The 27,247-nt window shown below is 30.8% G+C and overlaps 3 protein-coding genes across 9 annotated transcripts; all 3 read right to left on the minus strand.

Moving 5' to 3' along the window:
* Positions 1-2,813: 2,813 nt before the first annotated feature.
* MAK10 (MAK10 homolog) lies at positions 2,814-11,810 on the minus strand. 2 transcript variants are annotated; one of them, XM_020381615.3, is made up of 16 exons: positions 11,590-11,808; positions 11,235-11,302; positions 10,873-11,028; positions 10,119-10,286; positions 9,440-9,590; positions 8,792-8,871; positions 7,957-8,226; positions 7,736-7,879; positions 6,263-6,397; positions 5,837-5,935; positions 5,141-5,197; positions 4,718-4,922; positions 4,411-4,517; positions 3,949-4,017; positions 3,309-3,407; positions 2,814-3,234 (listed from the first exon to the last, which is right to left on the minus strand). In XM_020381615.3, exons 1-16 carry the CDS (start codon positions 11,675-11,677, stop codon positions 2,998-3,000), a joined length of 2,133 nt encoding a protein of 710 aa, XP_020237204.2. In that variant the 5' UTR covers positions 11,678-11,808; the 3' UTR covers positions 2,814-2,997. The 2 variants fall into 2 exon arrangements, 1 of the variants encoding a protein (XP_020237204.2); XR_014434187.1 differs by lacking the exon at positions 2,814-3,234 and having other exon boundaries at positions 3,949-4,037; positions 11,590-11,810.
* Positions 11,811-12,677: 867 nt separating this feature from the next.
* LOC109816551 (putative glycosyltransferase At5g20260) lies at positions 12,678-17,040 on the minus strand. Of its 4 annotated transcripts, none has more exons than XM_083075628.1 (4): positions 16,562-17,040; positions 16,307-16,437; positions 14,864-15,218; positions 12,678-13,762 (listed from the first exon to the last, which is right to left on the minus strand). In XM_083075628.1, exons 1-4 carry the CDS (start codon positions 16,808-16,810, stop codon positions 13,094-13,096), a joined length of 1,404 nt encoding a protein of 467 aa, XP_082931754.1. In that variant the 5' UTR covers positions 16,811-17,040; the 3' UTR covers positions 12,678-13,093. The 4 variants fall into 4 exon arrangements, with proteins under 4 accessions (XP_082931754.1, XP_029130885.2, XP_029130884.2 ...); XM_029275052.2 differs by having other exon boundaries at positions 12,685-13,762; positions 16,274-16,437; positions 16,781-17,038; XM_029275051.2 differs by having other exon boundaries at positions 12,685-13,762; positions 16,274-16,434; positions 16,562-17,038.
* Positions 17,041-23,291: 6,251 nt separating this feature from the next.
* On the minus strand, positions 23,292-25,693 carry LOC109816558 (xylogalacturonan beta-1,3-xylosyltransferase). Of its 3 annotated transcripts, none has more exons than XM_020381616.3 (4): positions 25,330-25,693; positions 25,074-25,225; positions 24,275-24,644; positions 23,293-24,165 (listed from the first exon to the last, which is right to left on the minus strand). In XM_020381616.3, the coding sequence occupies exons 1-4, from the start codon at positions 25,579-25,581 to the stop codon at positions 23,497-23,499; spliced, it is 1,443 nt and encodes a 480-aa protein (XP_020237205.1). In that variant the 5' UTR covers positions 25,582-25,693; the 3' UTR covers positions 23,293-23,496. The 3 variants fall into 3 exon arrangements, with proteins under 3 accessions (XP_082931755.1, XP_020237205.1, XP_020237206.1); XM_020381617.3 differs by having other exon boundaries at positions 25,074-25,214; positions 25,330-25,469; XM_083075629.1 differs by lacking the exons at positions 25,074-25,225; positions 25,330-25,693 and adding an exon at positions 24,724-25,029 and having other exon boundaries at positions 23,292-24,165.
* Positions 25,694-27,247: the final 1,554 nt, after the last annotated feature.

Here is a 27,247-nt window from a genome sequence, read left to right on the forward strand (position 1 = left end):
AACAAAATTTAAACTTAAAATCATGTCTAACTTTATACTATTCGGCTGCCCGTGTACATTACACATGATTTGTGAGACTTTGTGAATAACATTTTCTTGTATTCAGCCAGTTTTTTTTTTATAAATAATTTACTATTGCTAAATCATACAGAATGGTCTTTGTTAACTTAAGAATGCAAACAAATTTTTATAAACAAACTTATTAAGGAATAATATATATATATATATATATATATATATATATAAAGTATAATATTTTCTTTAGTAAAAACTAAAACAAATAATTTTTATTTAATATTTTTTTATTTTAAATTGTTAACAAATATCCACAAAAATGTTCATTTGTAGAAAAATTCGTAACAACTAATGTCAATCTCATAAACATCACAATAATGCTAAACCACGTGAAACTTTTTAATTAAATTAATACAAAACAGAGCAGACAACTATGACAGCAATGAATGTGCACGTGGTTATTTTTAGAACCATTTTTCTCTCATTACCAATTTACCACTTACAAGTTATCAGTAAACATCTTTAATTTTTGTTTTTGTATGTTAAAAGCAATGTGCATAAAATAACATTATTATATAGGTTCGATTTTTATTATCTTGTGCTTTGATGTTAAAACAAGATAAAGTTTTATACCTTCGCTAGTGAAATCAATAATTTATTCAACAACCAAGCCAATTATTTTAAGGACAAAATTTAGATACTTTAAATATATTTTTTTGTGTTATTTTTCAAACAGAATTAAAACTTTAACTTGATCATTTGTATTATCTTTAGTACAAATCTTTATTACATAATTACTGAAATAAAACTTTAATTTCAATTAAAAAACACCACAAGAGACACAGACAAGAAAAGAAAACATATTCTATCTTTTATCGTTATTCCAAAGGCCACGGAAGGTGTAACTAAGAGAATTATTTGTTATATTTATTTGTGCTTCTTCTTGGTGAATTGCGGCTGATGGTATCCAGGGCATCCTAGTGTTCACACTGTTCATGAAACAAAGATTGTTATTAATCTAGGATAAAATTGTTTGTTTTATAATCATTATTGCAAAACTTTCATTCAAGATACTTTTTAATTGATTGAGAGAATATAAATCTTTATTCTAATATATAAAAGTGAAATTCATAACATAAAAACTTTGTACAAAAATTTCGATCTGCTTAATAGTAATCATTTATGTTAGAATATGCCAATGAAATTTTGCTTGTTTAGGTTTTATCTTTACTAGAAAAAAGAATTAATTCACACCGAAAATATTTACATACTGTCATCACTTATTCTTTATTTTTATTTTTATTTTTTTGGTAAAACTGTTACCACTTAACACTTAGGCATGGTGATATAATCTAAAAAAAACTTTGCTATAAAATTAGGGTTAACTTTTTTCTTAAAATCAGAATTAACAGCAAAATGGTATTTTATATATATATATATAATTACAGTATTTGTGTGAAATATATATTAATTTGATTGACGTCTAATTTTTACTGAAAAATATAATAAAATATTTTTAGTAAAATTTGATCTCTTAACGAGTTATTTTTATCCGAGAAAGCATATTTAAAAGTTAATTTAAGGAATGTTTAGTGTTAGATACAAGTGAGTGGAGTCGGTGGAATGTGCAACTAATATGGGTTGGATGCAATGAGGCATTCGGTTGTTCATGCGTCCACAGCCCACACCGACAGTGAAAGAGTGAATCCATTATAAGTTGAGGAATACAAATATTTAAACAAAAGTAAAGAACAAAAGCCTTATTATAATTGTTATAGATAATTTTAATTTTATAAGCTAGCCACGTGCACCAAAGAATAAACATATAATATGTGATGTTTACTCCAAAATCTTGTGCTGAAAGATCACTACGAATATGCTTGATTATCTATTTTAAAGCATTAAAATATGTTTTCATCTTCTAATAAAATACAAAAACAAGATTATTATTTTGAAATAAAAACAAATTGAGTTGAATTCAACTTTTATGTAAACGCATACTATATTCTTTGGTAGAATAAAGATTCTACAACCTTTAGAACCACTCATGTCATTTGGAAGATGTCCAAGGCAAAAAAATTTCGTTTTTCAGGAGAATCCATGTTATGTATCGTCTTGTACTCCAGTATTTTCCTTATTTTTTTAAGTTAAATGCTAAGAGTGTTCCAGATATTTGTTAAGATTAAAAAATATATATTATTAAGATTGACTATTTTATTTTATTTTACTTTTGCTTTTGTAGCTTCTTTACTGCTGGATGCAGTTTAATTCGAGTAAACCCTGAATATCTAATGTATAGTTTTATTACTTATTTATTTTAACAAATGTGATAGAATGGAAAGTCACCCTCAAATTATTTTAGAAAAAAGGGTGTCTGTTATTGTCTACAAGACACTTTTAGGTGTATGCTTAAAGTGTGTATACAATAAAAGATTAAAAAAATAATAAAAATAGAGATAGTTATATATTGCATACAACGTCGATTATTTGATGTTTTAATAATGGAACAATGGCACCAAAAATATCTAAATATTTATAAGACTGATTGATTTCATGTTAAACGCTCAAAACATGCCTTCAAAACACGGTAATCAAAAATTATTAGGAGTTGCTAACACGGTAATCAAAAGTTATTAGGAGTTGCTTTTGCCTTGATCGTGAAAGTAGATGTTAAAATTCCAAAATGCTAAGAGGAAAGCAAGAAGCATTGCCATTTCAGCTTAAACAAGTTGCTCAAGTGTCAAGATGCTTGAAAAACAATGTTTTCTCTTTTAAGCTTTTCGGGTGCAGCCATGGAATTGAAAGGACTACCATAACTATTTTTTTTTATTTCTTTTTCAGAAAAAAAAAATTACAATTTCAATCTAATATATGAACCACAAAAATTGTTTGAATCAATACTAGTGTTACAACTGCTAATGCCACAACTCATTTGCTCCTAATGCCCTATATAACATGTTTCAAAATTGGTTGAATCTACAATCAAGATCTCTTCACAATAGCAGTAGCATAGAAAGGATGATGACAGAATGTAAAAGAAATCTTCAACTTTGGGTCAAGGGTTCCTGCCCGGCAAAGATTCAAGACAATGCTGTTACGCTCTGCTACTTGCTCTACTCTGCGCAGCTCAGCTATTGTGTCAGGGTCATTGGAAAAACCACTTTTCACCTCTTTTACTATCTTCTGAGCTTCCTTGAAGTAATCAAATGTTGCTAGGGTCTGAAGGACAACAAACAAGTAAAAACCCTATCTCTAAAAGCAACAACACTAGTAGTCTTGAAAAGAATACTCACAGAGAAGTTAGCATGGGCAGTTGACTCCTTGAATGTCACATATGAGATGTTATCAGGGACGCAAGCTTTCTGTAAAAGCTCGAATTGCTGAATGAATATCTGGAGAAAAAAAAAATGCATGAATTAAGTTGCAAATGAAAAGCTTGATTCACAATAAAGCACACACTACCATAGTTCCCATAGCTATGTACTTATTGGGGGTTAACCATTCACAAATTTGTATCAAGATACATATACATATTACTGTTAAGTATCACCAAAATGCAGTTTGCTAAATATCTCTGGAACTTATAGTAATTCACAAAATGTACCAGGATACCATAGAAAAAGCTTCTAAATGCAGTTTAGATAATTTATTGAAGGTTTTTTCTTTAAATTCTGACAAATCGATACTTGTATATCCAAAACTATTTTCTTATCAACACGACAAGATTACAAGTATTCAGGCCAAAAATCAAAAAAACAGAAGACTTACAAGATTGAAATGGTAGCCATTAGTGTACTCTTATTATATTAAATATAAAAAATTTGGCACTTAATTTGTTAAGACAAAAAACTCGATGCCAAATTTTAGTTTTACCAAAGACAACGTTTTTAATACATTTGAAAATTGTATGTGGTGAAAAACAGAAAACCTTACCTCGTGTTCTGTATTGAAAGGCCCTTGCGGTGGAACAATTCTGCACTCATTCCTCAAAGCAGCAAACATCTAAAAAAATAATTGGATAGCTGCAGAATGTAAGTCCACTAAATTGGATCAAATAACAAAGTAAAAACACAGATAAAGTAAATTATCATATACAGGGAGTCAATTTTTTTTATTTTTTTTTTTGATAAGCAAAGGAGATTTATTAAAAAGGAGTACAAGGAGTTCTCTAACCCATATACAAATACAAGAGGTACTCTAACCCATATACAGGGAGTCAATATGGCCATGTCAATTTGGCAAAATAGGGTTCTCAGTTTTCACATACAGACTACTAAATTCTAGATACCTACAGATCTGGGAGAAAAATTTCAAGCCACAAATGCCTCAAATTTCTATTATTTCTAGATGAAATAATGAAAGAAATCATTATTGAGAAAATATATGAAGTATTACCATGCTTAGCCCTTCAGCTAGATATATTTGGCTTTGAAGAAACAAGACAGCTGCTGAGAACTCCCCATCCTTAAAAGAATCCCTTTTTTTCTTTGACTTTTTCTTAGCTGGTCAACAGTACACAGGTACATATCGAAGTCAGAGTCAGCATAAGCTTACTTTTTCATCTAACAATCAAATGCAGATTCTTAAGCATACTACTGTGAGTCATTAAAGTTTAAACTTTTGGCAAAACATAAAGCAAAGTATTCCCCGTTACATATATCAATCACTCAACAAAAACTCTTAATGCATTACTGCCACATACCAGAGTCACTGCTCATTACTATCCGGAAATGTTTCTTCTCTGCGAGCTTGATCAATACAACGTAAATATACCAGTAGACCATGCAATAATCATGGACAGAGTAGAGTTCCAAGTCAAATCCCAAATTGAGAAATCGAAAAGCTATCCAATAAGTTTGCTCTTCTACCCATGCGAGAATGTGTTGATATATTTTCAAACCTATTTTCTGCTAGAACAGAGCAATCTTATAAATTAGCTGATGAATGGTAGTGTTTATAATAGCTAATAGACAATCAACCAATTTATGCCCATGAAAAGCATATGTGCTGCAATGCAACACGAGAAAATTCACTTCCTTGAGAGTTTAACATTATTTCTCAAAGGAATGTGATAAATAACTTTTTAAGGAGCACCAGACAACAGGTAAACTAACAAGCAACAAACCTTATTGTTTGCTGTTTTAGAGGCTTCTTCAAACTCACTTTTAAAAGCCATCTCCAGCTGTAGAGTAATGCAAGATTAAATTAACAGATTAGCTTTAAAATGAACTTCCAGGAAGTCATAAAATATATGTATTTGCATTAACCATAACGCTGAATCATACACCAAATGCTGGAATATCTTGACCATTTGATCTCTTCCCATATACCAAATTTCCACTGTAACCCTTTACTTTTTCTACTTTTTTTGGTATGCTTTTTAGAGGATTGTGGGGTTGGGAGGGGGGGGTGTTGTGCTGTTAAAGAGGAAAAACAAACACTAGTAACTCAAAAGCATACAAAATGATGCTATTCCAAGCACCCTCCCCCCAAATTATCATTTTAGCCACTTTACAAAAGAAGGATAATAATTAAGAAGCATTCATTAAAACCTTTGTAAAATCTAATTGAAATTAATGAAACATGTTCTATGTGACTGAATGTAGCAAAAATTTGAGTGGGACTTTTGGCATTCCTTCCTCAACCCCATCCATTTCTGTGTTTTGTACTAAGACTATATATGATTCACTAGAAAGAAAAAAATGCAACTCTTAAAATTTAAAGGCATAATAAACATATTCAACCAGATTTTGCAGCATAGGAAAGAAAAAGGAGGAGGGGAAGTTTGTAGAATACTCCAGAAAACAAGCAAAGAACACACCTGTACATAGCTGACACGCCAGTCTTGTAACATTTTCCCTAGCTTACGCCTTTGCCATGCAGCATTTGTACAAAGAATTTTGAGTAAATGCATCACCAACTGCATGCACAATATTTGTACAGATTATGCATACTAGAGTTTCTAATTAAACAAATCATGAGTTGTGCAACCATTTCTTATGGGAAAAGAATTCATATTCAAATGACACTGTCCTTGAGTCAGAAAATCTAGGTTAATTATAAAAACTAAAGCAAATTAAACTAAAGGCAGAGATTGAGCTTTGATAACTTTAGCTAAAAAGATGATGCTCGTCATTAAAAGCATGCTTGTCTATACAAATTCAGGAACGCATACAAAAAAGTGAAAGGAGTTACGCCATGTACATCATTAACAGTATGCCATACCAAAAGGTTATAGGTGCATTACCTGTCCTAGTTGCACCATAAATTCATTTTTCTGAATGTCATGGTTCTCTGTGACATCAGGTAATCCAGCAGCTCTAGTGATCATAGAAAATATAGGATCTCGGCCATAGAGTTTCCCGTCTTGGACCAGCAGAAGCTGAAAACAAGTTCTAATGGTTGAGTATGGAGAACCCATCTCAGAACAATAGTAGAAAGTAACATTCTACTTTCGTGCATATCTAACATGCCTTTACAGACAAAGATATATTGATACAATGGACCAATAGGACAAAGACATGCATTAAAATTCCAATACAAAGCATGAAGACATAACACATGTTACTTTGTGTCTCTAAGACTCTAACAACCCATAACAGGTTCTTGTGTTATAAGAAATCTGGTGCGTGCTTAGCCATGGATAATAGTTCCTTTAACATTTTGACTGATAGATCTAAGGTTTATAGTGAGGTAACTCCTTAATATTCTGTTCAACAATGTAAAAACAGATAATATATAATTATATATTATAATACTCATTGGCTACAAGTAATATGGATAATAGTTCTGGTTAAATCATCAGGTTACAAGTAATACATGCTTGTCAGGAAACAATATCACAAAAAAAAGGGGCAACCTGGTGCTATAAGGCTCCCACTGTGGGCAAGGTTCTTGGAAGGGTCAGACCGACATGGTCTATAGTAGACAGCCTTTTCAAGAGGCTGATTCCTCAATATAAGGTATAATTGAAGAAAACAAATTTACAATTTTAATATAAGTTATACTTTTGATCCTGTATCTTGTTTTTTAAATTCATTTTGGTCTTTTATCTTTTAAAATGTTCATTTTGATCCTTTATTTTTTATATTAGAATCAATTTGATCCTTTTAAAACAATGATCATTTTCAATTTTATGACATCATTTTGAATCAACTTTTGAAATACAATTGACATTTGAATCTAAAAGTGTTATAAACATGAAAATCGTGTGAAAAATATATCTCATAAACAACTAGAAAATAATATGACATTAGATTTTTTGAAATTTTTTTATTTTCACCATGTTTATAACACTTTTGGTTTGAACTTCAATTACATTTAATAGTTTTTGTATAATTGAATCTTCTAAGACAAGTTTCAAGACTTAAGTCAGTCAAAAAAGGACTAAATTGACTTAAATTTAGGAGATAAAGGACCAAAATGAATATTTTAAAAGATAAAGAATCAAAGTGAATCTAAAAAATAAGATAAAAGACCAAAAATATAATTGAATCTTTAATATATTAAATTAGGTAATGTTCATAAAAATAAAAATAAAAAAAGTATATTTCTCATAGTCATCCCGGCTATTTCTTGTAAGAGGTAGCAATTAAAAAAATCTAATTGAAAAATATTTAATTTAATTAATTATATAGCTAGTCTAAGCAGAATATACCAAGTCAAAAGACAGGAAAACATTCATCAAATGAATGAGAATCAAGGACATCTTAAGATCAACCTGAAGATGGGCTCTAGAAACCAAATCAGGTTGCGATTTCTGGAATTTAACCACAAAGAGTAAAGCAGCTTCCAATGATGGGTCCAACGAGTAGGAACATATAACATCTAGGTCTTTAAGGAGTTTCTTGAAATATTCAAGGGCCTGGAAGAGATAAACTGGAAACATTATAACAATGGAATTTAAGTTCAATGCAATAAAAGTAACCCTATAACACTTACCTTTTCCCAAGAAAGAATTTTGATTGCCCGCGGTGGTGTTGGGGCTGACAATCTACAGTTTAAACTAGCATCAAAGCCAATTGCTTGACAACCAGATGCAGTTGTATTAACTATGTTTTGCTCAGACATTCCATGAGCATTAGCTCTAAGAAATTCTGAAGATTTTTGAATGTAATCAATCTCTGAAAAGCATGATGCTATGTGTTTTCTTGCTAACTCCAAACCTCTTCCTTGGGGTCGTTTCATAGACATCAAAAGATGATAAAAATGCTGAAAGAAAATCATGTCATGAAATTTCAGTCAAAAAAGCATGCTTGGTTGACAAGAAAAAATTGAAATTGCAATGAAAGCTGAATTGTCACAGGAAGGAAGCACAAATGCACTAAATAAACAACTAATAAAAGTACCCATCACAGAAAGCAACTAGGGTTAGGTAGTTGGGAGGGGCTTGGGTAGTTTGGAGGTCACACATTTGAACCTCCATGAATCCATTGAGACCGGAATAATGATGGTGTAAGGGATACAGAAGGTTCCAGGTATGTGTACCCAAGTTTTAAAGCCAGATGTGTACCATGGCAGATATGGGCATTAGGAATAGAACATCCTCAACTTCCTTTATCAAACCTAAATTATGCTAATCAGAGAAAGTTCAAAGGTTGCATGATAATTTTACGATGTTTCTCATCCTATCTTTGACATGTGTGGATTGATTAAATATATTATAAAAATTGTTAATTTATAAATAGACACAACTTGTGTCTAATGCATAAATTATGCGCGAGTGTAATTCTGCATGCTTGGCATAACTTAGAAGAGAATAATCATAGGATAAAACCTTACGAAAACGTAATCGACACAACAGTGCTTTGCAGTAGCCTTCTTCCAGATCAGGATTATTTTGAAGCGGCTCAATATCTGCAACCAAATAACTCGACTAAATTAAAATATATGCTGCACCCCTTTTGTGATTGGGGGAAAAGGCAGGAAGATTTTGAGTTTGACATTATGAAGCTTAGAGACTCTCATAGCATTTGGGTATTATGAGCAATAAATGAAAATCATAATTGCTTATGCCATTGAACTCCGAATTTCTTATTTTTATTTCTATGTTCTCTGACTTCACCAGTGTACGCACAGCAAAACAATTTTATAAGAGAAACGTAAAAAAAATGATCAAACATTTAAATGATGCTTATGTCTAAAATATATTGGATGGTACAAAAAGAAGATGAAAGAAATAAAATTATTCAAGGATGGCATGAAGACAGACATAACAGATGCTTAGAACATTTCAAACCAAGAATATTAACACTCTTCCAAGGTTATTAATTTTGAGGTCTAATTTTTTCTTCTAGAACAGTATTACCAAGTGGCACCCTCATTCCCTTTCTACAAAATTATTTGTGAACCATGTGACAATTGACTATGATGAGCCCTGACCAACAAAACAAAAGTTAAGTTTTAATTTTCTACAAGCAATTACCTTCTGACAATCTTCTTTTTGATGATGAAGCCTTACAAGCACGCAATTGGCGAGATATTGTTTCTTCAACAGCATTTAGCATTGTTAAAAACTTTTCATCCCCATCTCCACTCAAAGGAAGGCCATATGCCATGGTAAATAGATCCTCTTCCTGACATGAATAAATATGACTATTTTTTTAATAGAAAAAAGAAAAATACTGCAAGAATACGATCTCAAAATAGGACAAACAAATATGGTCATATGTTCATAGAAATGTACTGCTTATAAAAAGTATATATATGTAGAGCATGTGTTAGGAAATCAAACAACTAGGAACAAATATCTATATGCACCCATTTAGAGGAAGGCTGCAAGACAATGGCTCAATGCAAAATTGTAATCTTCATGTTCATATAATTACCACTAGGTTTAATCCATAAAGTAAGATCCACATAAATAAATAAATATTAAACATAGAGAATCACAAGTCTTAACATTCTATTCCATATTTTTCTTCCTAAAGTAATTTGATGAATGGAAACAAGACACCAAATAATCACATTCTTCCAAAAGAAGAAAAAACATTATTTATTTCATCAAACAGAAGAATTAAAAATTTCAGAAAGATAACGATTACAATGCTGAAAAAATGTTTGTATATAATAGAGATTATTAAAGAGCTGTTGGAATACTTTACTTCATGTGTTCGAGCTTCTGATACAACTGAAAGAACAGCTTTGCACGTTGCACATATGATTTTACAGTAAGAGTGCAACAGGGCATGTGATGATGTCCTTTCAAGTCGTAGGAGATAGAGGCAAGAATAGACAGTTTGTGCCAATGAATGACCCTTGTGCCATGTTGCCTGCAATGTCAAATGACAACTACAATAAAGTGAAGGAAAATACATAATGAAGATTTGTGTAGAACAGAGAAAACTATTGAACACAAACGAATGTTATAACTGTCTCTATTTGTGTATCACTAATATTGTGTTTATTCAAATTCTAATTTTCTATTAAACTAAAATTAATGTTTATTGGATAAATGTTTTACAATAATTCTTAGGGGGGTAAAAGGCGTGTTTGAGGAACAAAGAATAGATTTGAATGTACTCGGCAATAAAATAGAGAATAAATTATTGTGCATAAATAAATAAAGACTAAAGAGCATCATGTCAAGATTGTAACTTCTCAGCTTCACAATAATGAACATGCATACATTGATGTTTCCGTATGTGTTTTGCGATAGAGATATCTTTCAGCCCCCTTGGAAATAATTGTACAAAAACTACACTATACTTATATGAGTGACATGGCACAATTAAAATATATAATTGGTTGCGAGTGTGAAAAAACTTTACATTAACAGTGTATAGGTGATTAGCTCTACTTATATACAATACAAGGTAACCAACCACATGTAAAGCAGTGGCAACATGGTATAAGTACCTCACAAGCTAGTAGATGATCCATGATGTCAATCACACATCGAACATCGGTAGTTTTATCAGCACTAATAGGAACAGGAGCAACACCATCCTCAATGGCCTCATCAAGAGAGTAGTATGTACAAGCAATACCAGAATCCATCTTCGGGTCCATTATCTGAAAAATACTCAATAAAAAGCAATTTGTACAAGTTAAGGACGCACAAAACAGATGCAAAACAGAAAAACAGGTTCTCCTACATATACCTCTAAACATTTCTCAGTAAGATAACCTCATTATCTAAATTCAAAACTGATTTACTAGAAGAAAAATATATGATTCTTTTTCTTACGAATACAGCTTAAATCATATAAAAAGAATACCTCCAACGCCGACATGGCGGCAAAGAGATTGAAGTTATCTCCATGAATAAGCTCTCCCTCTTGAAGATCTGCCAAGCGAAACAAGAAATGTTACTTCCAAAACCACCTCGAATTAACCACGGTACGATACCCCATTGATATTATTCAATTTCCTAGTTTATAAAACACAAATTTGTTAAGCCAAAAAATAAGAAACGAAGGAGCTACTTAGGCACTAGTGTTTAATTTGTTGAAGAGTACTTAAGTATGAAGCGATCAAATTTTAGGGTAAAAAGAATGAAGATAAGGAAGCAGTGCATGGTGGTAAATTTAGTACTGAAAAAATGAATGAAGTGAAGAGAAGAGAAAAGAGGACCATGGCACGCGGCTTGGAGGAGAGGGGAGACATCGGCCCAGACGGAGTTGTGGGTGGAGGGAATGGAGGCGCGTGGATCCTCGGCCATGGGTTCAAGCTTAGGTTGTGTTTTCTCTCTGCGAACTGAAGCACTTTGGAAAAGCTACATCAACCTGCGCTCAAAGGAATTGCAGGGTTTAGGGTATGCAAAATGGATCCAATCAATCAATGTCTTTGCATTTTCCTCCCCTTCCTATTCTTTTATTAACTTATCTCTATTTTCATTTTTTTTATTTTATGAAAATCATCAATTATTTTTTATGATAAATTATTAGTTATGTTTCAAATCTTTAAGGTAATGACTATTGTTTTAAGTTAACAATGTTGTCAATATAAGAATTTTGTATTATACCTTTGTATATATAAAGTGTAGAAATAAAATATTAACAAGTTTCTTTTCATAATATATTTGTTTTCTTTTGTTTAAAAAAAACTCTACAAAAATATTAACCAATATTAAGATTATAATTTATTATGAGCATGTAAAAATAAAAGTTAAAATAAGTTTTTCATAAATTGTAATTTTTATTTTTGACGAAATTATCATCTTTGAGAATCAGAATTATATCATATTTATAAATTTTAGATATCTTTGACATGGTAAAAGAGAATTATATTCTTTAAAATTCATTACGTCCAACTTAAAATTTCACAAAGAAAAAAGATAAAAAACATTTTTTATATGAAGAAATGACAATGATAAAATTAGAATTCAAACTTAATATCATGTTCATATTACTCTAATCCTTTATTATTATGTTGACTCTAATAACTAAACAAAGACATATTTGTTTGTTAGCTTCGTACAAATCATCTTTATAAAAATCATCACTCTCAATGTATTGATTATGATTTCAAAATTCTTAAAAAAAATATAAATTAGATGAAAGGACTTGAAGCATGCAAGTATTGAATTTAAGTAGATAAGTCAAATTATAAATAATGAAGAAATTTGTAATCATACATAACAAAACACGCAACTTAAGTTAGTAAGTAACAACGCTCAAGTTAATAGTACATTCACAAAATATAAGAAGAGTCAATTGTTCGCAGGTTGAACTTCATAGAGTCAAAGTCCTTCACTTCGCAATTCGCCTAAGGGTGCACGCTCAAAAAAGGGTTTATAAATAATGAAATTTTGGTCTTTAATTACAATTAAGTAAGAGACTAGACCTCATTCTTCCAAACTCAAGAAGGAAGAGGTATAATATTCACAAACTCTTTCTTCCCTTTAAAGAGTGGTGTACTGATCTAAGTTTATTGAAAAGTGAGGCGATTAATTTTTTTAAAAATCCTTTTTGTAACCAAAAGGGAAGAGGAGGGGGACCACAAGGTATGGGAGTGTCGACCTTATCAATAGAGGGGAGAAATACTTCAAAATCGATGGAATTAAGAGTTCGTACAATACACATCTCATTAATTTATACGCATACTAATGAATGATCAAATGACAAATAATCAAATATCATTGAGGTAGCTTGATATTAAGTCTTCTAAGCCATATTGAATGAAGAATCATATGAAATGCATCAAACGACTTAGCCGGTCGATTCAACGAAAAATGTTTTTGAACTTGCATCACTCTCTTTTGCAATTTCAAGTACTTGGCATGTGGAACACTTTTTAGTATTGTCTTTATTTCAGCTATCCTTTTTGATGGAATATGTAACGAAAATTTTCTCCAATCAAGAACATCACTAAAGGGAAGTTGATAATAATCTGAAATAATCACTGGAACACACCCTGTGTTGATAGATTCCACAATTCTAGGACTTGCCACTTCATAGCCACTTGGACACAAGCAAAACTTGCTTTGTCCCATGAGGCTATGATAGTCAAAACCTTTGGGAAGATACTTATGTACTTGAACTTCTTCATCTTTGTCCTTCCATTGTTCTAGTAGTATCTCCCTAATTCTTCCATGAGCCCCTCCAGCAAAAAAAGCAAGTATAGAACGATGATTAGGATCTTGGCTAGGAATTGGTGAGCTTAATTTATAACCTCGTAAGTTCATTTCAGGCATTGAAACATCTTTTGCAGGCTTAAACCCTTCAGATGTGTTGGCATTACATAACACTCTTATTAAGTTTTTGAAAAGTTCTTTGCCTGAATTCTCTCTTGATATATCTGGTGCCTACAACAAAAGAAACATGTATAAATTCATATTTTTCATTATTACTAAAATCAAATAGTATAGAATTCTGTTTGAATTTATTGGAAAAAAATCAAGAAAAGAATATAACTCTTCTGAAATTTATTGGGAAAAAATTCAACTTTTACAGCTACCATAGATAATGTAAACAAAACAAAAAGTATATATAAGTGGAGACAATCCTCATTTTACAATTTGATTTTATAAGATTAAATTTAAATCCACTTTTTAAGATGATATGCAAACTATGTTAGATTTCCTAAAAGAGTCACATAAAGTGTTCGATATAAGAAAGTATATTGAAAAAAACTTAAATCCCACATATCTTAGATCAACAAAAAAAAGGCTACACAAGGTTTATTTATACACCAATTCACAATAGTATTAGACGTAAGAAATATTATTAAAAAAAATTTAAATCTCACATCGATCAGAGATAATGTAAACAGAGAATATATACGTGAGAGACTATTCGTACCTTACAAGTGATTTTATATATTTAAGTTAGATTAAAACACAATTTCTAAGAATTAGTTTTTTTTTAAAGTACTTATAAGAGAATAAACTAAGAAGACAAAATTAATTGAATTTATCTCATAAGTTAAATGTCAAGTGTTTGTTTGGTAAATTTCTCAAGATGCACTTCAAGAAAAATAAAATAAAACAAGCTTCTATATAAATTAAGATTGTCTTATGCAATAGTTAATTTGTAGAAACTTCTCCTATTATTTTTAAAAAAAATATTATTTTAAATTTATACATATGTTAGTTACAATTTTAGATTATAGAAAAACTTATATTAATTATTTCCTTTTTTTAAGGTAGTATTTCTAAAGAAATTTATTCAATCAAATTCTAAATATGTACCTTAGTTTGAAGAAATTAAATAAGCAAACATCTATGAAAGTTAAGTATATAAATTGATTTTAGTTTTTAACCAAAAATTAAATTTTCTCTTTTATAAATATTTAGGGAAAAGTTTATATAAACATAGCCTAAAACCTACAATTTGGTGTTCTGAACTGATAAATTATGTTTTTGTTTAGTCACATGTTTGTTGAAGTATATGGTGTCAATTGTTACCCAGTCATGACAAGAGGCTAGGAAATGATCTGCTCCTTGGCTCCTGTTCCAGTATGGGTACCGTTGGGCTATAATGTTGGTATAATCAATGGTGATTCTCATCATTTGATCACGAGAGTAGGTGGTGAGAGGATTGTACAGGTATCGCACTATTTGGGCCACACTTATGGGAAGCATTAAGACATGGGCCTCATCTGGATGACGGGCCGCAAATGGGCTTACTCTGCTCTCGATTTCAGCTATTAAGTGTCCCTCGATGCCATAAATTGAACTCATGGGCGCTTCATGCGCCAAGGGTGGTTCACCTTCTTTGTAAGTCCACACTTTGAATCTCTTCGACATCTCTATATAACTTCTGCACATGTTTAAGAATGTTCTGTCAAGGTTTTGACAATGACCAAAATAAGGAACAACAATGGAATTTAATTATGCCCCCGTCAACTTCGAAAAAGAAGAAATAGTGGGCAGCGAAGACTAGCGACTAATTGCATATTAAATGTGTTGATCTGATAACGAACCTTTTGGACAAAAAATTATGATGTTTTATAAAGAAAAAATGAAGTGTGTTATTAAAAGAAAAAATAGCGAGATTGAAGGAAAACAACCGTGCCCGAAAAGTTCAAAGAAGGAAAAGAATTAACCTCAAGTCATCAAGAAAATCTGCTAGACTGACGGAGGGAGTCAACTCAAACCAAAATATATGCATTCTAATTCATTAGTCCAAGTTTTTCTTTTACATAATTCATTATTCCATGTTATTTTACGATATACAAGTTTTTCTTACCTCTCTTATTTCCAATAAATTTGACCTTTTCTGTTACATATATATATGTTTATGGGTTATTACTTTACTGTATGCATTATCATTTATCGTTAAGAAAACATATTTATTCTTATTTTACAAGCCGTATAAAAAACATTGACATCTAATCATTGGCTCTACTCCGTAGTCTCTGAGTATTATTCCTTATTTTTTAATTTTATGTAAAAAAAAATGTTGATAACTAATAATTAATTTGTCGATAATTTGTATAAAATTTTAAATAGATATGTTATTATAAAGACTGCAATATTAAGTAAAAAAGAAAATTTTTACTCATACATCTAATTAAGTAAAAAAATAACGCAAAATGAAATCCAACTAATTTCTACTTTCTCCCTACTTTAACGCAAAAAACAATAAGTAATAGGGTATATAATATATGTTAATTAATATGTTAAACCTAGGCTAGAGTATATTGATTAATTTTTCCAGAAGACCTCAATTTTAACACCTTGAATATAGGATTCATCATTTCCTCAATCTGTGGCGGGTAACTGTGTTTGTGTGCAAGGCGTGCATGAGCATGAGAAAAGAAAATAAGTATAAAAAAAGCAAAATCTATGTAATATAATTAAAAGTTACTTAACTGATGAAAAGCATAAGCGTTTCTGTACACGCACCCTCTGGGGACAAAGATCTCTTCCTTCTCTGATGTGAAGTTCCTCCATCGTATCGCTCTACGAATAGCTTCTCTTGCTTCAGCCAAGTCTTCTTCAATTCTCAGTAAACTATTATTAATCCTCTTCTGCTGCTACATATATAGAAACATAATTCACTAATTCAGTAACCACAATAAAAAAAAAATTAATATATATGTATATTGATACCATGATATATATGAATAGAAAAACAAAAAACAAAAAATTAAGTCACACTTTGACGTGGTTATCGACTTCGTGACGGGGTTTAATGATATGAATGGTAGCATTAACATGTGACAAGGGAGGAGTAGTATGTTGTTCCTTTGCCGCATGAAGAGTTTTGAGATTTTCAGGTAAAAGATTGATGGGAGGTAAAATGATAGGTACGTGTTTTGGGTTATGTGCAAAGAAAGCGATGAGGAGGATAAGGAAGAGCGAGGTTACGGAGCATACAAGCCATGAATTGGTTGTTGTTAGTGCCATGGTTATTGTGTCACTTTTCTTGATTTGGTGATCAATATATATGGCTGTATTCTATGATCACTATCTTTTTACTCTCTATGATGTTGCTAAGGGCTAAGGTATGTTAATGGGTAGGAAGAAGGGGATGGGAAGAGAGACATAGCATGAGGATTGAGGGGGAATGTTATGGAAGAAAAGTTGACCTACTATATTATGACCTTTGGAGACGACACACTTACCTCTCGTGGTTGGTTTGGAATAGTTATGGTCAAGGTTTAATGAAATGTTTTCTGAATGGGATGAACGGTGCACTTAATTAAGGACCCCAATCATATCTCCATTTACACAATTAATATATTATATATTTGATTTCATACTATTTCAATATGGATAATTCATAGATTGTTGATATTGGTTTCGAATGTTTGGGTTGAAATGTGAGTCATTAGTGGTGAAAAACAGTTTTCAACTGTGATATTCCTAAAGTGTTTAGGGTTTAGCTATCATTTTTTTTAATGTTTAGAATCATGATTTTCAAAAATTAATCATGAAAATCTGTTTAGTTAATTATAAATATTATTTAGAATATTTTTAAATATTAGTAATTGTTGCTTTTTTTGTGTGTGTTTAAAATAATGATTTTTAAAAATTATGAAAATCTATTTAGTTAATTATAAATATTTAAAAAATAAATTTTTAGGAATCTTAATCTTTTCTTTCTGGAAATAAATTTTGCATAAGTTTCTTACAAAATGATTCTCATAGAGAAATGAAATCCTAAGATAACATTTGAAATACACGTTAGAATGGGACATATGAGCTATGTTTCCTATTTGATGAAATTAAAAGGGAGAGCAGAACGAGACACATGATTAAAATAGTTGAATCAACTGGATCGGAACAGAATATTTTATTAAATATTTTTTATGACAAAATTATCACTCCCTTATCTTTATAATTCTTTCATCGCACACCAACTTAAAAAATAAAATCATTGCCGTAATCCTTTTTCGTCTGGTATTGTTCGCTGCTTTTTTTCCTTCTCCTTGCACTATTCGTTGCTCTCACTGCATATAAGAACAAAACATTTTTTTCTTCTTTTGTTGTGCTATTTGTATGATTGGAATTTTTATACTTTGCTATTTGCATCATATAAATTATTGATCATTTGAATTACTATCGTTTACTAATAAAGAGAATGTTGAATCCATTCAAATTAAATCAACGTTGTTATATATATATATATATATATATATATCAACAAGTAATTTAGTATTTTTTTTTAGTAAATTTGATTTGTGTGGCTATTTAATTTGTTGTTATATACAATATAAATACATTCTTGTTCTGTCCCATTTCATTCTGTTTCGTTCTATCCCGTTCTTCTATCAAATGCTACTTAAAAATTTATTTTTGTCTTTTATTTGTTACGTTACTTTTATTTGTTTATTTAATGTAATAAAAATTCATGATTTTTAAGTAACATTTAAAAATATTCCCATAAATATTTATAATCAATTAAACAGATTCTCATATTTTTTGAATTTATGATTCCCATGAAAAAAATTATTGTGTATCAAACACTCTCTAAAAATTTATTTTTATGTGGATAAGAAGTTAGTTTCTCATCTCTCCTATGGAATAATTTCATGAGAGACTTATACAAAAATTATTCTTGAAAATTAATATTTCATAGGAATGCTATTTTTTAAATAATAAACCAAATGTGGGAAACAAACATTCATGATGTCAAATTCTTAGAAAAGTAAATAATTTTTGTGTATCAAACGTGTCCTAAGAAAATAATAAAAGAATATGACTTTATATATTAATGAAAAATATTTATATCAAATTTTTTTTTTTGAAGACACAAATTCAAAATTTATGCAGTAATAGTAAAAAAACTTATCAATTAAATAAATAAATAAATATATATATATATATATATATAAATTAATCTTTTAAATTTTAGGAGACTAAATTGTACAAGAATATACATTCAAGAGTAGAAGATAAACAACTTGCTATTTCTAGTGACCAAATTGTGGGTTAACACTTCATTATCCACACGACTTCCATTTTGGATTAAAAGTAGCATTAAGAAGAAAAAAAACACTTACTCCAGTGTATATTTTGGATTAAATTTACTTGAATAGGTATAACCATGCCATGGTCAAAACTAATCTTAGATACACACATCTTACATTTTATTGGTTAAAAACATTGTTAAAATATAAAAATTTGAAAGTGTCACAATTAGAATTAGGACGAGACAATAAAAACTAAAAGTGAAAGTAGGAAAGCCACTACATAATTTATTAAAAGAAAATATATGAAAAAACATTAAATAAAAGGTCTAAAACCTAAAAATAGATTTTGGAAGTGGATTACTCATGAAAAAGGATCGTTTTGCAACTGTTAGTCTGTTACCCTTGAACTTCGAGTATAATAATTTTTTTTCCTCTTACTTTTTAAGTAGTTAACAAAATTATTTTTTATTTAAAAATATTCCTTTATTATTTTTTTATCGTAGTTTAATCCCTTATTGATAAATTTTGGAAAAGAGAATATTTATGATTTTTTTTAGCTCAACAAAGATGTTATTTGGAGCGAATAATATCAATGTCACGTAGTTCTACACGGTAAAAAAAATATTTTATTTATTGATATATTTTTTTATTAATTTATTTTATTATTAAATTGGACATCACTAAGTTAGTAAGCTTTCACAACTCATATGTCTCACGCTTTTGGGATGACTAAATAATAAGTACTTTTAAGTAATTAATTTTAAATTATTTATTTATTTATTTTTGAAAAAAAAGTTAAGAATCACATTCAATTGACCTCACATTGAATACCAGAAAGAAAATAAAATTTGAATTTTTAATATTATTTACTGAAGCTAATCTAACTACAAAATCTAGAGCAAAATAAGGGAGAAATAAAACCTCGATTAGATTTTATAATCATTTTGTAATAACGTTTTTTTTTAAATCAACTTTATTGTAAATTTTAAAATGATACTGATAAAAGGAATTAAACGTATGGAGAAAGAATAATTAATCTTATTTTTACTTTTATTTTTGTTACTTTCTGATAATTGACTTTATTTTATTGTTTGGTGTAAAAAAAATAGTGTTTCTAGTATTTTTTTTTTTGTTTGTTCTTAGAGTATTTACCGCCTATAGCAGTGATTAATCTTCTCGTTAGATCGGAAACACTTCAAAAGGTGAGATAGTGCTTCTAGTATGAAGTACTTTATTATATGTTTCATCTATATATTATTAAATTAATTTATTATTACCGGTTAAAATCGAAAGAAAAAAATAAAAATCACCTCTATGGCCGTCACGCTGCTACAGTCCCCGTCACTTAAAAATTCACCATCGCCCAGAATCACATCCACTTATTTTTTTTATCAATTAAAAAATTTCAACAATCACAATAAAAATTGAATTTATCTTATCATGTATTTATTTCAAACATATATCAAGAGTAATACATAAAAACAAGATAAGCAATCTATTTGAGTTAACATAAGAGGCTGATATCACTTAACTAAATAATTAGGGATCAAATTTTGATTATTACAAATGTAAAAATTAAAAACATAAAAGAAAATATTGATAAAAGTAGAAAAGGAGGGAAAAAAATAAGAAGAGGAAATTTATACACGAATAAAGGAGGCACAAAAGGAATAAATTTTTTTAATTTATACACGAAGAGGAAATTTATACACGAAGAAAATATTAATTTTTTAATGATTTCGAAATTTCGGATGAAATAACGTTTCTGATCGGTACAATGTTTGTAAAAGTGTTATAGACTATACTTTCGTTAATTAGCCGCTTGCAATAGCAAACATTCACACACAAGCTATGATATTCTCACACCTCTTTTTACGTCACACCTTTACTTTTTATTTATTTATTAATCTTTTATTATAAAAATATCATTGACTGAAACACGTTTCTTCTGAGACTAATACACGATAAAACAAAGAGCGCAGATACAGCCTCCCAAAGTTTTTCGCCGAATTATCCTCGAAACATTAAAAAATTAATATTTATTAATAAATTTATTATAAAATAATTATTTAATTTAATATTTTATAATTTAAATTATTATTTTAATTATTCGATACGCATTTTGGGATGTAATTCGGAGATTGTATATTTTTTTAAAAGAAAATAAAATTCATTGTATTATGAACAAAATAAAGGGTTAAGCATTCACCGTACACATAACTTGATTTCAAGGATAACAACGGTGACATTTTTCACATAACTAATGGCCAAAATAAAAAAACAAACACACAGAAAAGGAATAAATAGTTATTATTCCACCTATGCTTTCATTCTTGTTACGAGACAATTACTCAACAACTTCATGTATTTGTTGAAATATAAATAAAATCTTATATTATTAAAAAAAGAAAAATAAAAATTTATAAAAACAATATCATATCAATATAAAAATATGTGTGAACGTTATCTAATAAATAACATTGTTTGTGAGAAACATAAATTCAGCTCCACTATGCATCCTCATAAATAACATTGTTTGTGAGAAGTATAAATTTAGGTCCACGACTCGACAGTTTCAATTCAACAAGTAACGTTGTTTATGAGAATGCTAAGAGCACCTCTAACGGAGGGTGCTTATTGTGTTGCTTAAGAATAAGCAACGGAGCTTACAAGAAACTCCCATTGGAGTAGTCTTACGTGGCAACTCAGTTGCTTAAATTTTTTTCACAATTGCTTCTGCAAGCAACGGAGCTTAGCACAGGAAAACTTGAAAGAGAGAAATTTGATTGGTTCTCTTGTATCCAGGTGGAATATGAACAGAAGTTTTGAAAATCAAAAAAACAATAAAACATCCTTCACCTCTTCAACCTCCGTCCGGGGAGGGTTGTTGATGCCGGCCGCCTCAGCACGGCCCGTCACCTCCGCGCGCAACCAACTCCGCCTGGCCGTCCCCTCCGCACGTGACCCCTCCTCGCGGCTGACCCCTCTGCGCGCGACCAGACCACTCCGTCCCGCACGCGGCTCCTTTCAACCAGACCCGCTGGCCGGCGAGGGAACCCCTCCGCCCGCGCGCTCGCGAACCCCTTCAGCCGCAAAACCCACCGGCACGCGATCCCCTCCGCCCGCGAAACTCCTCCGGCCGCGAACCCCTCAGGCCGCGAACCACTCCGCCCGCGAGTGAAGAGAGTGAGTGAAGAGTGAGTGGAGCGTGAGTGAAGAGTAAGTGATAAGTGAGACAGTGGAGCATGAGTGAAGAGTGAATTGAGAGACGTTGAGACGTGCATCAGAAAAAAAAAAAAAAAAAAAGGATGTGGTGTCAAAAATTTATAATAAAGTGTAGTGTGAGGTGTTAAAAAGTGTAGTATGAGTCGTAAAAAAGTAGAGTTGCTTATAAGCAATTTCCATTGGAGTAAAAATTGTAAAAATGTAGTATGAGTTGCTTATGAGTGATGTGGCACAGTGAAACCTATTTAAAGTGGTTGGGAGTTGCTTATAAGCAACTCCCATTGTAGATGCTCTAATGATAACCAACTTAAATGTGTCTCAACTCTGAAAGTTTCAATTCAACTTTCTTAAAGCTATTGGATGACATCAACCAATTATGCATTAACTAAGTTGATCATTAATCACTAGTAGAAAAATAGTCTTTTACGTCACTATTTTTACGTCGGTCAAAACAGAAAACGACGTAGAAAAGAAGCGGTGACATTTTTGTAAATTTTGTGAACTTTTTTACGTCAGACTTAATAGGGTCCGACGTAAAATGTAAAATCTACGTCGCACGTATTTAGTGACCGACGTAAATTTTAAATTTTACGTCGGAGTTTACTGTACCCGACGTAAAAAATCTCTCCAAATTTTCTCGCCTGAAGAACCATTTCGGTAGGTTTTAAATTGAGCCATTTCGGTATAACTGGGTAGGGGAACGTAGCTCTCTCACAGAAGCTTCCTTTGGGATTAACTGGGTAGAGGTGCCAGATGCTAAGCTGTGGAAGAGAGGTGCCCGATGCTCTCCGTTGAAACAGGACTTCAAGCCTTCGAAAGCTGTGGAAGAGAGGTGTTTTTTTCTTCATCCACACCAACATTGTAGATGCATGGCAACAAGAGAAAGGTCACGTTTCCTTTTCCCATGTACAAGTTCCCTTTTGTATGTATTTTTCTTCACTGCTGCACCCTCTCGTTTCTTCACAGGTAGAAAATTCTTTGCGCGTGGGTGGATCTGCAGCAGAACGGCCCGTTCTCCTTGCACTCAATTTTTTTTTTAAATTTTTTTATAACTTTTTACGTCGAACCTTGGCATGTCCGACGTAAATTTACGTCGGTTTTCCCGCCCCGACGTAAATTTACGTCTATCGCTTCAACGTCTAAAGTTTTTCTGACGTAAAAACTCCTAAAATGACCGACGTAAAAGGTGTATTATGTACTAGTGAATGATTCACAACTTAAGGAGTTATTTTGACATTTTTTTTTTAATTTTAGGAATCCATATGAGTGACCATTAATCTCAAGGCAATTTTACAATTCTATTAATTTCAAAACTAATTTAACCGACCTTACAATTTTAGAACTAAATTGGTGAGCTAATCTTTTAAATCAGATGAAACACCAACATATTTGTAATTACCATTTGGTGTTTACGATAAAAATACAACTAGCTATGAGGAAAAAAAAAAGAATTTATTTTGAACCAATAAAGTTAAGGTTTAGCCTTCTTATCCAGATTGAGTGAAGTATCATATGCATCAAGTCGAATGGTTTTGCTGGTCGATTAATCATAAAATGCCTTCGAACTCTCAAAACATTCATGTGCAATTTCAAATACTTCTTCTTCGAAACACTTTGCAATATAGTCTTGATTTCTGGTATTTTCTCCACAGGAATCTCCACTGAAAATTGACTCCAATTCAACACATCAGTAAAGGGTAGAGAGTAATTACTAGAAATTATGACGGGCACACACCCCGCATGAATCGCTTCCACCACTCTAGGACTTGCAACTTCATACCCACTGGGGCACAAGCAAAACTTGCTTTGTCCCATTAATTTGGTGTAGTCTTTACCCTTTGGAAGATTTTCATAAACTTGGACATCATTATCTTTGTTCTTCCAATGATTCAGCAATATTTTTCGAATTTCACCATGTTCTCTTCCAGCAAAGAAAGCTAAAATGGTGCGGTCGTTTGGATGTTGTCCTAGATTGGGTGGACCTAGCTTTCCTTTCGGCAAATAAACTTCGGGGATAGACACATCTTTGTTAGGTTTGAATCCTTCAGAAGTATTAGCATTGCAAAGTACCCTCATAAAGCTCTTAAAGAGTATAGGATTGCCATACGAAACTTTCGGACCCTGATTCATCAAATAATGATTTTGATTTGTTAAAGCAAAATGGCTAATCACAATAATAAATAATGAAAATCTCCTTATCTAATACCAATGTTAGGATATAAGATCTTACCCAATCATGACATGATAGTAAAAAATGGTCTGCACCTTCAGTTCTATTCCAATAAGGATACTTGTATGCAATAACTCTAATATAATCTTCCACCAAGCGTTGCAAGCGAATAGGTTCATAGTCTGAATGCTTTCGAATAGGCTTGTAAACAAAGTGAACAACGTTAGCTATACTAAAGGGAATGAAAAAAACGTGTGCCTGATTAGGATGTCTAGCCCTGAAGTGGCCCCACTTATCATAATTATTCATTTCATCCATAAATTGCCCTTCAATGGCGTATATATCATTTACGGGTCCATCATGCACTAATGGTTGCTCTCCCTCTTCATAAACCCACACCTTCAATCTCTTCAACATCTCTTCGTGGCTCCTGAAAGTGAATTCGAAAATTATTAATTCTCTAGGAACCAACTACGTAATAGTGTAATACAGTAAGCACGATTTCTTACTTTGCACAAACTCCAATACACTTGAGTATACTGTACTACTACTGTACACGCACATGGAAACATTAATGGGTTTTACAAAAATTGCGGGAAATTAAACAAAAGTAATTAATCCATTTGCAGAGTTATGGTAACAAGAACCGTCGGGCTTTCTCCGCTATATGGGGCAAGGGATGTTGGGATAAATTGTATTATATTATTTATTAATTAGATTACATAATTTAAGAACATGCATAAAATGAAAAATGATGAAATAAACTGGAATATAAAATTTGTCTAGAACGTACTCCAATTTTTTTTACGTATAAATAGTTTAGAAGACGAAATGGGTTTGAGAAATTTTGAAGCTTAACTGATGAAACACACGAGGGTTCCAGTAAATGGATGTTTTGGGGACAAAATTTTCTCTCTTGGGTGAAGTATAGTTCCTTGATCGTGTAGATTCATGAATTGAGGCTCGTGCTCGTGCTAAACCTTCTTCTAGTTTCTCCAAACTAGGGAATTTCTTCCATGAAGCAAAACCGGAAAGAGTAGACAAACAAAGTAGAGTTAGATAAGAAGAAAAGGAAAAAAGAAAAAAAAGTCTCTAGATATTTGAAGGTTGCGCACCTTTATAGAGGGACTTAAAACAGTGTTATTAAGATTGTAGGTTTGATCTGCAGAAGTAAAGTTGGAAAATTGTTGAGGTGGTGAGGGAGAGGTTATATTTGTGTGGTTTTCTTTGATAGTGGAAATAAGGAAAGGAGGAGGGTAGTGGGTAATTTCCTTGGAGGGAAAAAAGATGAAGAAAGTGAGAAAAAAGAAGAGGGGGAAATAAATTAAAATGCAGAAACGGGGCATCTCAACTCTCAACCATTCCATTGCATTTGCACCCTTTGCCTTGTTCTTTCAACCTGTTCCTGTCCATAAATAATTCGTACATATGCTCGGAAAGGAAAATCCAAAAGCTAACATATACAGAGACACACTTTCGTCTTTATGGAATGAATTCAAGAGACCAAAATTCTTGTTTTATTTACCAAAATCAAAACTCTATTTTAGCTTAAATTAACGGTCAATTTAATTTTTTTAAAAAAATTTGAGCATGAGAAAGAAATTTGATTAACGCTTCACTATTAGATTAACTTTTAATATTATGCTTTTAAAAGAATAATTACACCTGAGCATAAAAAAATAAGAATAATTACATCCAGCGTTCACTTTTTTATAATTTTTTTCCAATCTATAGTTTAATTTCTTATATATTTTCACTTAAACCCTAAACCTAAAACTCTAATCAAGAGTTCAATTAAGATTTTTTTTAGAAAAAAAAACACACTAATGACTAGGTTTTACATCTAACAACTTTTCTTCAAGCAGATAAAATTTATTTGTCCTATTATGTTCTGTATTCCATTCATCATTTTTCAAACAACTTAAATCAGTGCAGTGAAATTACAATAAGAGGACAAGTTTTGTTTGTATGTTCGAGGACACCGAACAGAATACTGTTTTAAAGAATAGGAATTCATTAATGGTTGAAAATGACATGACGATATTAAAATTTTTTGGGTAGTTCAAAGATAATTCAGTATCTTATATGTACCTCTTAAAAAGAATACTGTGTTTTCTAAAATGAATGATAAAGATTTGATAATTTTAGGTTAAAATTTTTATTATAATATTTTTTATTTTAATTTAGTCTTACTTTAATTTTTTATTTTAATTTGATTCTTAATAATTGAAGACTAAATTAAAATAAAAAATTAAAGTGAGACTAAATTAAAGAAAAAAAATATTATAAATAACTAAATAAGGGTTTTAACCATAATTTTACTTTCTTTTTCTATATGAACAGTGAACCAAACCCGTGAAAAACGTGAGGGTAAGTCCCTGAAACTTCGCTGAATTTAAAACTTAAAACTCTGATGGCAACGAATCTGAATTATATGCCTCGGGACGAACAATCAAATCAATCAATGCACTGCATGTAGGGGACAGCACTTTCCATTTGCAGTTTCCATTTTTTAAATAAAGAAACATTAAATAGCTTTTAATATTTTAAAATAAATTTAAATATATTTTTAGTCTCTCAAATTTAAGATAAATTTATTTTTAGTCCCTCAAATTTAAAATTGTTGTTTTTAGTTCTTGTAATTTTCAAAAATTTTGTTTTAGTCCCTTAAGTCACCAATAACATATTTGAATGTGACTAATTAAGACAGTTATGCAATATCAACCGGATTAAATGTGATATTTTCATTAATAGGAATACTAATATATAAATTTTATGCAATAATATTTGATAAATTTCTTAATAAAATTTAAATATAAGGACTAAAATAAATTTTTTTAAAATTATAGCGACTAAAAACAACAATTTTAAATTTGAGGGGTCAAAAACAGATTTACCCTAAATTTGAGGGACAAAATATATTTAAGCCTTTTAAAATATTATATATATATATATGAAAAATGACAAATATTTACCACATTTTTAGAATGGAGCAAAGAGAAAAAAAAGTGTAAATGACGAGTAAGTCATACG

Source organism: Cajanus cajan, chromosome 5 (assembly GCF_000230855.2).
Source record: "Cajanus cajan strain Asha chromosome 5, NIPB_CcT2T_4, whole genome shotgun sequence".
Lineage (NCBI taxonomy): Eukaryota > Viridiplantae > Streptophyta > Magnoliopsida > Fabales > Fabaceae > Cajanus > Cajanus cajan.

Coding starts and splice junctions, on each gene's coding strand:
- MAK10 (XM_020381615.3), bottom strand. CDS start 11,677: ATGGCCGAGGATCCACGCGCCTCCATTCCCTCCACCCACAACTCCGTC. Junction 11,029..11,234: donor CCGCCATGTCGGCGTTGGAG/GTATTCTTTTTA, acceptor AGTATTTTTCAG/ATAATGGACCCGAAGATGGA. Junction 5,936..6,262: donor TTATGGTGCAACTAGGACAG/GTAATGCACCTA, acceptor TTGTGCATGCAG/TTGGTGATGCATTTACTCAA.
- LOC109816551 (XM_020381604.3), bottom strand. CDS start 16,810: ATGGCACTAACAACAACCAATTCATGGCTTGTATGCTCCGTAACCTCG. Junction 16,438..16,561: donor AAGTCGATAACCACGTCAAA/GTGTGACTTAAT, acceptor CTATATATGTAG/CAGCAGAAGAGGATTAATAA. Junction 13,763..14,863: donor TAGCCTCTTGTCATGACTGG/GTAACAATTGAC, acceptor CTTTTGTTGTAG/GCACCAGATATATCAAGAGA.
- LOC109816558 (XM_020381616.3), bottom strand. CDS start 25,581: ATGGAATGGTTGAGAGTTGAGATGCCCCGTTTCTGCATTTTAATTTAT. Junction 25,226..25,329: donor TTTTAAGTCCCTCTATAAAG/GTGCGCAACCTT, acceptor GCTTCATGGAAG/AAATTCCCTAGTTTGGAGAA. Junction 24,645..25,073: donor AACCCTCGTGTGTTTCATCA/GTTAAGCTTCAA, acceptor ATTCACTTTCAG/GAGCCACGAAGAGATGTTGA.